The 10,922-nt window shown below is 40.5% G+C and overlaps 1 protein-coding gene across 1 annotated transcript in view; it reads left to right on the top strand.

Annotated features, from left to right (window-relative positions):
* CCSAP (centriole, cilia and spindle associated protein) overlaps nt 1–10,922 on the top strand; it is a 29,242-nt gene that overhangs the window by 643 nt on the left and 17,677 nt on the right. Inside the window, exon 2 of the mRNA XM_023738479.1 lies at nt 69–496. Within this exon, the coding sequence (XP_023594247.1) occupies nt 175–496 (322 nt within the window). The 5' untranslated portion in view covers nt 69–174. The remainder of the gene's footprint in view (nt 1–68; nt 497–10,922) is intronic.

Below are 10,922 nucleotides of genomic sequence, written 5' to 3' on the forward strand. Positions count from 1 at the left end.
ACAGCCGGGGCTGGGGGTAGGGGTGGGGTTGCGTTGCTGGTCCTCTGTTTCGTGTCCCGATCCCTTAGGTGGCGGCGGCGGCGGCCGCGGCTCGAGCTGCCGCACAGCGGGGCGAGGGCTAGCAGAGCGCGCGTGGACGCTAGGTGGGCGGGCAGAACGGCCCGGGCCGGGACCATGTCCCCTGGGAGCAAGGTGAAGAGCGAGTACATGAAGCGCTACAAGGACCCCAGGTGGGACATGTACGGGCCCTGCTACCGCGAGCTGCTGCACTACCGCCTGAGCCGCCGGCTGCTGGAGCAGGCGCACAACCCCTGGTTTTGGGATGACTGGGGCCCAGCCAGCTCCTCGGACGACTCGTCGTCGGGCGGCGGGGGCTCCCCGTGTCCCGCGCCCCAGGGCGCCCCGGCCTCGTCCCCGCCGCCCTCTCCGCCCAGGTCCGCGGTGCTGGAGCTGGAGGCTTCGGAGGATGCGGACGCCGGCGCCGCGGGTCTTTCAGGTACCGAGCCCTGGGAGGGAGGGGCGGGCGCCTGGTCTGGATTGGAGCGCAGGCGCTGACCTCCGCGAGGGACCTGCTCCAAGTCACTGCATCTGCTCTGGGACCTTGGCTTTCTCCCTCGCTGTTTCTTGCAGCGCTCAGGGGCAGCTCTTCCATTGTTTTTATGTAGGCTAATAATCCGCCCCTTGACAAAATAAAGGAGGTGCCCGCTCGCTTCCCTCCACTCCCTGTATTTCCACGATTGGCTTGTTCTGGGCTGGGCCAACTGTGAACTTAGGGAAGTGCCACTCTCGAAACCTGGGGTCTTCACCTAAGGCCATGAGCCATCGAACGTTTTCTAAGCACCCATTTTTGATAAGAGGAACCCCAGCTTTCATCAGATTCTCAAAGATTACCCCAGAGGTTAAGAACCCCTGAGCTAAGCTCTCTGTCCTATGAATGACTGGGGCCGTTGTTTCTGTATGAACTCTCTGACCTTACTGGCTGCCCCTAAGGAACATTTTGCATTTGTTTACTCAAACTGTTGTCTAACTCCGGGTTGGCAGGAGAACGTTCCTTGTAAAAGCTGAGTCCTCTCTGCTGCTTGTCCAGCCCGTCCTTCCTCTTGCACGCGTCAGAAAGCCTCTGGTAAGGCAGAGGAGCTGGAGCTGGAAGATGGCTCCTGGCACCATGCATCCCTGTCCTGCTCAGCCATGACCCTACTCTACTTCTTTCTGTGGAGGGTTGCAGAGCTGGAGACCCTCAGCATGTGAAACTGAATCGATGCTGTCACTAAGGGCTGAGTTGAATTCCTCAGAAACAGCCCATAGTAATGACCAGTTCCATCCTGCTACTCCAGCTCATTGGCCAGTACTGCCCTAAGGCCGCTCCAGTCTTAAAGAGGCTCTGCTAAAAGTAATCGCTAAAATTTATTGAGAGCTTATTATACATCCAGCCACTGATCTAAGAATATGCATTGACTCATGTAACATTCAAAACAATCCTAAGAGGTAGATACTGTCATTTTTATCTCAGTTTTATAGATGAAAAGATGGAAGCTCAGGATAAATAATCAGTAACTTTCTTTTTGTTTGTTTACCCCATTTGGGAGGGGATCTGATTCTTATCCTGGCCATTCTGAGAGGTGAGGAGGAGAGGAAATTTAGATTATGAGCCAGGCTACTTTGCTCTTGATTATACTGTCTTCAGCTCTTCTCAATTTATTATCTGTGGCAGTGGTGCCTTCCATTATCATATGTTGCTTGTGAATACCCACAAATTCCTCATGCTTCAGTGATCAATTGCTAGAAATTCAAATAACGGAAGGTGGAGGGGTAGGGGAACATGCCTTCCAAATAATTCTTGTGGGCACCGATCTGCTAGCTAAATTATGAGATGTACTTCGTCAGGCTAAATGGGTTTTTCTCTCCTCCGCTGTCTTCCCTTTCATTGTTTGTGAAGGACCTGTCAAATATTTGAATGCATATATAAGTACAGTTTTTAGACAGCACTGTAGTATAGTTGGAGCCCTGGCTGCTCAGTGGTTAAGAACTCAGCTACTAACCAAAAGGTTGGCAGTTGGAATCCACCAGCAGCTCCTTGGAAACCCTGTGGGGCAGTTCTACTCTGTCCTATAGGGTAGCTATGAGTTGGAATCAACTCGCGATGGCAGTGGGTTTGGTTTGGTCCAGGTAGTATAGTTGGTGCCTGTGTTTACCTGGTCAGGTATACTCTGAGATCGTGGTTATTTGGGTTTCCTTAGCCATATTGAATCCTCCCAGTGGCTAGGGTCAGTTATTTCTTTGATAGTCACTCAGCAAGATGGATTGACACAGTTGCTGCAACACAGGGCTCAAACATAGCAATGATCGTGTGGATGGCGCAGGAACAGGCATCATTTTGTTCTGTTGTACACAGGGTCACCATGAGTTGGAGCCGACTTGACAGCACCTAACAACAACTGGCTTAGGCATCAGGGAGAAGAAACAGTATATCTTCTGCTTCTAGGACTCATAAGCTCAGGAGCTTGTGCTTTGCCTCTGCCTGTTAGAGTCCCTGCGGATTTCTCTGTTGGGCAGGACTGCAGATACTTGTTTTTAAGTGGATGGCTTTATATACTAGAATGATGAACACTCTTGAGTTTCTGTAAAACACAAAAATTTGGTTCTTATTGTTACTGAAGCCATATATGTTCATAGAATCATATTGTGCTATATGATTTATTACAAAAGTGTGACAGCTTCCCGTCCACCCCCTACATGCACACATACCCACACATACCCATTGTCTGTTCCTTAAGTAACCACTTCCAATTCTTCTGGCTGTTTCCTTTGATATTTATTTCTGCATCTCCATATAACATGGCTTTTATCGACACTTCTTGATTTCTTTTCTGTTTTTTAGCATTATCTATTAACTTTAATTCTCTCCTAACCCATGTACATTTTCTATCCCCACAGTTTCTCAATACAATTATCCCAGTGTTTGTTAGATTAAAAATTACTATTTTGTGCTATAGCACAATATTGTGCCTATGGAAAATGATACTCAGAGCTGATCCATATTGCTTACTAAGACTCCTTTCTCTTTCATAATGCAATCAGCATAGCAGGCACTCTATCAATCTTAGAGACCTCCTAGAAGCCCTGGTGGCACAGATGGGTAAGTGCTCAGCTGCCAATCAAAAGGTTGGTGGTTCAAACCCACCCAGTGGCTCCAAGGGAGAAAGACCTGGTAATCTGCTTCTGTAAAGATTACAGCCAAGAAAACCCTATGGGGCAGCTCTACTCTGTCAAATAGGGTCTCTGTGAGTAGAAAATGGCTCGATGGCATCTAATAACAACAGAGACGTCCCTCCTTGGGCTTCTGACATATGTCAGTCTGACTGTTGGTGCTTGTTAGGCCTGCTGCCTGGGTGGCATTTTGAGATCCTTTCACCATCAGCTCAGGGACTTCTTTGCTTGTCTCTTGGGTAGGATCTTCTTTTGCGACTCTCATTTCATTGTCTTTCTTGGTTTACTCCCTCTTGTGGAGTTCATCTTTTAGTGGCTTCCTGAGAAAGGATATGTGAGAAGTTAATTTTCTGAGATCTTGCATACCAGAAGATAGCGAAAAGATAATAGGTATTTTGCTAGCATGTGATATTAATGACACTTTTCAATAACTTCTGTATTGTATTTGATCGCCTTTGAAATGGGTGTGAATATGGATCTCCTCTAATCTGTTGGTCAGACAGCTGTCTTCCAAATTTCTTAACAGATGAGTGAGCACTTCCAGTATTGCATCTGTTTGTTGAAGTGTCTCAGTTGGTATTCCATCGCCTCCTGGAGCCTTGCGTTTTACCATTGCCTTTAGTGCAGCTTGTACTTCTGTCTTCAGTATCAGTGGTTCTTGATCTTATGCTACCTCCTGAAATGGTTGAATGTCGACCAGTTCTTTTTGGTATAATGACTTTGTGTTTTCCTTCTATCTTTTTTTGATGCTTTCTGCCTCATTAATTTTTTTGCCCGTAGAATCCTTCAGTATTGCAACTCGAGTCTTGAATTTTCTCTTCAGTTCTTTCAGCTTGAGAAATGGCAATCATGTTCTTCCCTTTTGGTTTTCTAACTCCAGGTCTTTGCATATTTCATTATAAAACTTTACCTTGTCTTCTCAAGCCACCCTTTGAAATCATCTGTTTAACTCTTTTACTTCATATTTCTTCTGTTTGTTTTAGCTACTCTGCCCTCGAGAGGAAGTTTCAGTCTCTTTTGACATCCATTTTGGTCTTTTCTTTCTAATGACCTGTTTCTTTCTTTATGTATGATGTCATCCCACAATTCTTCTTGTCTTTGGTCATTTGTGTTCAGTGCATCAAATCTAGTCTTGAGATGGTCTCTTAATTCAGGTGGAATGTATTCAAGGTCATATTTTGCTCTCTTGGACTTGCTTTGATTTTCTTCAGCTTTAACTTGAACTTGCATATGAGCAATTGGTGGTCTGTTCTGCTGTCAGCCACTGGCTTTGTCTTGACTGATAATATTGAGCTTCTCCACTGTCTTTTTCCACAGAGGTAGGTGATTTGATGGCTGCGTAAACCCTCTGGCGAAGTCCAAGTATATAGTTGCTGTTTGTGTTGTTGAAACAAATGTGTTTCCGATAAATATGTGATTAGTCTTGCTGAATTCTGTCATGTGATCTCCAGCATCATTCCTATCACCAAGGCCTTCTTTGTTGTTTCCAATTTTCACATTCCAATCACCAGTTATTATTAATGCATCATGTTGGCACATTTGATTAATTTCAGACTGTGGCAGTTTGTAAAAATCTTCAATTTTTTCATCTTTGGCATTTGTGTGACTGGTGCATAAATTTGAATAATAGTTGTTATTAACTGGTCTTTCTTGTAGGCATGTGGATATTAACCTGTCACTGATAGCATTGTACTTTAGGATAGATCTTGAAATGTTCTTTTTGATGATGAATACAGTGCTGTTCCTCTTCAATTTATTGTTCCTGGCATTATAGACCATATGATTGTCTGATTCGAAATGGCCAGTACCAGTCCATTTTAGCTCACTAATGCCTGGGATATCAACCTTCAAGTGTTCCATTTCATTTTTGACAACTTCTGATTTTCCTTGATTCCTCCTTTGTACATTCCGTGTTCCTGTTATTCACGAATGTTTACAGCTGTTTCTTCTCATTTTGAGTCATGCCATATCAGCAAATGAAGGTCCAGAAGGTTTTACTCCATCTGCGTCATTAAGGTTGACTTTATTCTGAGGAGGCAGGTCTTCCCAGTCATATTTTGAGTGCCTTCCAACCTGAAGGGCTCATATTCCAGCACTATATCAACAATGTTCTGTTATTATCCTCTTGTAGCATATCAATTATACTTAAAAAAAAATTTTGTGTGGTTGCCCTAGAGTTTGCAATATTTGTTTATAAGTAATCTAAGTACACTTTGAAATAACACTATACCACTTCACGGTTAATACAGGTACCTTTTAATAGAGTGTTCCCAATTCCTCCCTCTTGACCCTTATAACATGGAACCCTGGTGGTGTAGTGGTTAAGTGGTGGGCTGCTAACCAAAAGGTCAGTTGTTCGAATCCACCAGCAGCAACTTGGAAACACTATAGGGCAGTTATACTCTGTCCAATAGGGTCACTATGAGTTGGAATTGACTCTACGGCAACGGGTTTGGTTTGGTTTTGTTCCCTTATAACATTGCTGTCCTACGTTTCCCTTATCCGTAAACTATAATTGTCTGCTATATTGTTGCTATTATTATTTTAAATAAATTGTTATCTGTTAACTCAGTTAAGAACAAGAAAAATAAAAGATTTTATCATACCTTCATTTATTCCTTCTCAAACTGTCTTCCTTTTTTTAAGTAGATCTAAGTTTCTGACCTATATCATTTTCCTTCTCTCTGAAGAACTTTTAACATTTTCTTGCAAGGCAAATCTAGTGGCAACAAATTCTCTGTTTTGGTTTGTCTGGGAAAGCCTTTATTTCTTTCACTTTTGAAGGATAATTTTGCTGGTTGTAGAATTCTAGCTTGGTAATTTTTTTCTTTTAAACATTTTACTCTACTTTCTTTTTGTTTGCATGGTCTGTGAAGAGAAATCTGACGATGTTGATGTGGTGGTAAGGTGTGGGGGAAGGGGAAGCATTCTGTAGTCTTATGATTAGGTCTCAGCCTTTTAGTAAGCTTGTGCCCCTGTATTGGGACTTTAACCATAACAAGTGCTCCTCAGCTTATCTTCTCACCCCCTAGGTGAAACAGGAAAGCTAGAGGAGACTGGAGTTGCGTATGTTTTTTCTCCCATGTCCAGTGCTAGAGGGGGCCGCAGTTGGGTATTTCCCTTTCCCCATGTCAAAGGCTATAGGCTAGTTTTCTTCTGGTGTTTGTGCATTGTTAGTTATGGTTTTTATTGAATTTATGCCATGTATTAGGGCCCCTAGCATTGTGCCTATTTTTTCTTCCATGATCTTTATTGTTTTAGGTTTTATATTTAGGTCTTTGATCCATTTTGAGTTAGTTTTCATGTATGTTGTAAGGCCTTGATACATTTTTTTTTTACAGATGGACATACAGTTTTGCCAGCACCGTTTGTTAAAAAAGACTGTCTTTTCCATCATTTAATGGATTTTGGTCCTTTGTCAAAGATCAGCTGACCATAGTTGGATGGATTTATGTTCTGGGTTCTCAATTCTGTTCTGTTGGTCTGTGTGTCTGTTGTATCAGTACCAGGTTGTTTTCCTACCATGGCTGTATAGTAGGATCTGAGATCAGATAATGTGAGGCCTCCTGCTTTGTTCTTTTTCTTCAGTAATGCATTTGCTTATCCAGGGCCTCTTTCCTTTCCATGTGAAGTAGGTGATTAGTTTTTTCATCTCATTAAAGAATGGTCTTGGTATTTGGATTGGGATTCCATTATATCTGTAGAGTGCTTTGGGTAGAATTGACATTTTCAAAATGTTGAGTCTTTTTATCCATGAGCATAGTATGTTTTTCCATTTATGTGGTCTCTTATGGTTTCTTTCAGTAGTGTTTTGTAGGTCTTTTATGTCCCTAGTTAGATTTATTCCTAAGTATTTTATCTTTTTAGGGGCTATTATGAATGGTGTTGGATTCCTGGTGATGCAGTGGTTAAGAACTTGGCTGCTAACCAGAAGGTCTGCAGTTAAAATCCACCAGCCACTCCTTGGAAACCCTATGGGGCAGTTCTCCTCTGTCCTGTAAAGTTGCTAGGAGTCAAAATTGAATCAACAGTGATGGGTATAAATGGTTTTGTGTTCCTGATTTCCTTTTTGAAGGTCTCTTTGTTGGTGTATAGGAATCTAACTGAATTTTGTATGTTTATCTTATATCCTGCTACTTTGCTGAAACTTTCTATTAGTTCCCGTGGTTTTTTTCTGGAATCTTTGGAGTTCTCTATGTATAGGATCATATCATCTGCAGATAGGCATAGTTTTACTTCTTCCTTTCCAGTTTGGATGCCCTTTATTTCTTTTTCTTGCCTTATTGCTCTAGCTAGGACTTCCAGCATGATATTAAATAGAATTGGTGATAAAGGGCATCCTTGTCTTGTTCCTGTTCTCAGCGGGAATGCTTTCAGCCTCTGTCTGTTGAGAATGATGTTGGCTGTTGGTTTTGTATAGATGCCTTTTATTATGTTGAAGAATTTCCCTTCTATTCCTATTTTGTTGAGAGTTTTTATCAAGAATGGGTTTTGGACTTCATCAAATGCCTTTTCTATGTCGATTGAGATAATTATGTGATTCTTTTCTTCTGTTTATATGGTGGATTATGTTGATTGATTTTCTAATTTTGAAACATCCTTGCATACCTAGTATGAATCCCGCTTGGTAGTGGTGTATCATTTTTTAATATAATGCTGAATTCTGTTGAGAATTTTTGCATTTGGATTCATAAGAGATATTGGTCTGTAATTTTCTTTTTTTGTGGTGTCTTTGCCTGGCTTTGGTATCAGGATTATGCTGGCTTCATAGAATGAATTTAGGAGTATTCCTCCCTTTTTCTATGCTCTGAAATAGTTTGAGTAGTGCTGGTGTGAGCTCTTCTCTGAATGTTCGGTAGAATTTTCCAGTGAAGCTGTCTGGGCCAGGGCTCTTTTTGTGGGGGACAAGTTTTTTTTTTATTACCTCTTCAGTCTATTCTCTTGTTTTGGGTCTGTTCAGATTTTCTATCTCAGTTTGCATTAGTTTAGGTACGTAGCATATTTCTAGAAATTTGTCCTTTTCCTCTAGGTTCTCAAATTTGTTGGAGTACAGTTTTTCATGGTATTCTCTTATGATCCTTTTTATTTCATTTGGGTCTGTTGTAATGTCCCCCATCTCATTTCTTATGTGGGTTATTTGCTTCATCTCCTGTTTTTCTTTTGTCAGTTTGGCCAATGATTTGTTGATTTTGTTGATCTTTTCAAAGAATGAACTTTTGGTCTTGTTGATTTTTTTTTCCTATTGTTTTTCTGTTCTCTGTTTCATTTATTTCTGCTCTAATCTTTATTATTTCCTATCTTCTGGCACCTGTGGGCTTCTTTTGCTGTTCCCTTTCTATTTTTGAGTTGTGGGGTTTATGTTTTGATTTTGGTCCATTCTTTTTTGATGTCTGCATTTCTTGATATAAATTGACCTCTGAGCACTGCCTTTGCTGTGTCCCAAAGGTTTTGGTATGATGTGTTTTCATTCTCATTCTCATTTGATTATAGGAATTTTTTGATTCCATCTTCGATTTCTTCTAGTATCCAGTTGTTTTTAAGCAAAGTGTTATTTAGTTTCCATGTATTTGATTTTTTTCCCCTTGCTCTTCCTATTGTTGATTTCTACTTTTATGACATAATCAGAGAGAATGGTTTGTATTATTTCAGTGTTTCAGATTTTATTGAGGGTTACTTTGTGGCCTAAAATGTGGTCTTGTCTGGAGTATGTTCCATGTGTGTTGGAAAAAAATGTATATTTTGCTGCTGTTGGGTAGAGTATTCCATGTATGTCTATGAGGTCAAGCTGGTTGGTTTGGCCTTTAGCTCTTCTGTATCTTTGTTGAGTTTCTTTCTAGATGTTCTGTCCTTTGCTGAAAGTAATATGTTGAAGTCTCCTACTATTATTGTGGAACTGTCAATTTCTCTTTTCAGTGCTGTTAGAGTTTGTTTTGTGTATTTTGGAGCCCTGTCACTGGTTGTATTAAGGTTATGTTTTGGTGGACTGCCTCTTCTACCATTATATAATGTCCTTCCTTATCTTTTATGTTGATTTTGCCTTAAAGTCTAATTTATCTGAGATTAGTATTGCCACTCCTGCCCTTTTTTCGTTACTGTTTGCTTGATATATTTTTTTCCATCCTTTGATTTTTAATATATTTATGTCTTTGTGTGTAAGATGTGTCTCTTGTAGGCAGCATACTGATGGGTCATTTTTTTTTTTAATCCATTTGACACTCTCTGTCTCTTTATGGGTGCATTTAAGCCATTGCATTCAGTGTGATTATTGATGAGTATGAGTTCGTTGCTGACATATTGTTGTGCTTTTTTTTAATGGTGCTGACATTTTCTTTCTTCCTCATACTTTACTGTGCTGAGATCCTTTTGTTTGTGGATTTTTCTTTCATTATTATAGATATTGTGTTTAGTGAGTCTTTTATGTTTTTCTTCTTTTTCATTCTGATGAGTAGGTTTGTTAGCTTGCTTTGTGCTTACTTTGAAATTTACCTTATCTTCCTAAGTTTGAACCAGTCTTTTATTACTTGATATTGTCTGTCTTGACTTCCTCTGCATTTGAAAGTGCTATACCTACACTGTTTATTTTTTATTGTTTTCACATTGTTGTCATTTACAGATTGATGTCTCTGTTTTCCTGTATTAAGTCTTTTAGCTTTATTTTATTATTGAGAGTTGTTTACATAGTTTGGTATCTTCTAATGTTGTCCTGTGTCCTATCCTTCTGTTGTAGTCTGATGTTGGTTCTCTAACTGAAGGACTCCCTTTAATATTTCTCATAACTTTGGTGTGGTTTTTATGAATTCCTTTGATTTTTGTTTATCTGGAAATGTCCTAATTTCACTATCATATTTGAGAGAGTTTTGCAGGATATATTATTCTTGGTTGGCAGTTTTTTCTTTCAAGGTTTTATATATGTCATCCCATTGCCTTCTTGCCTGCATAGTTTGTGTTGAGTAATCAGAACTTAGTCTTATTGTTTTTGCTTTGCAAGTGACTTTTCATTTTTCTCGAGCTGCTCGGAGGATTCTTTGTCTTTGGTTTTGGCAAGTGTGTTTATGATACGTCTTGGTGACTTTCTTTTGGGGTCTATCCTATATGGGCTTCATTGAGCTTCTTGATGGTCAGCTTTTTGTCTTTCATGATATTTGGGAATTTTTTGCCAGTACATCTTCAACAATCTTCTCTGTGTTTTCCATTTTCTTCCCCTATTCTGGAACTCTGATCACACACAAATTTTTTGCTCTTGATTGTGTCTCACATAATTCTTAGGTTTTCTTCATTCTTTTCTGATTTTTCATTTTTTTATTGTGCATTAGATGAAGGTTTACAGAGCAAATTAGTTTCTCATTAAACAATCAATACACATATTGTTTTGTGACATTAGCTGCCAACCCCACAGCGTGTCAACACTCTCCACTTCTCAACTTTGGATTCCCCATTACCATCTTTCCTGTCCCCTCCTCCTTTCTCATCCTCGCCCCTGGACTGGTTTGCCCATTTAGTCTCATGTTGTTTTATGTTGTTGTTAGGCGCTGTTGAGTTGGTTCCAATTCATAGTGACCCTATGTACAACAGAATGAAACACTGCTTGGTCCTGCACCATCTTCACAATTGTTGCTGTGTTTGAGCCCATTGTTGAGCCGCTGTGTCACTTTGTCTTGTTGAGGGTCTTCCTCTTTTTCACTGATCCTCCACTTTACCAAGCATGATGTCCTTCT

The sequence above is a fragment of the Trichechus manatus genome, unplaced genomic scaffold (genome assembly GCF_000243295.1).
Source record: "Trichechus manatus latirostris isolate Lorelei unplaced genomic scaffold, TriManLat1.0 scaffold00117, whole genome shotgun sequence".
NCBI classification, from domain to species: Eukaryota; Metazoa; Chordata; class Mammalia; order Sirenia; family Trichechidae; genus Trichechus; species Trichechus manatus.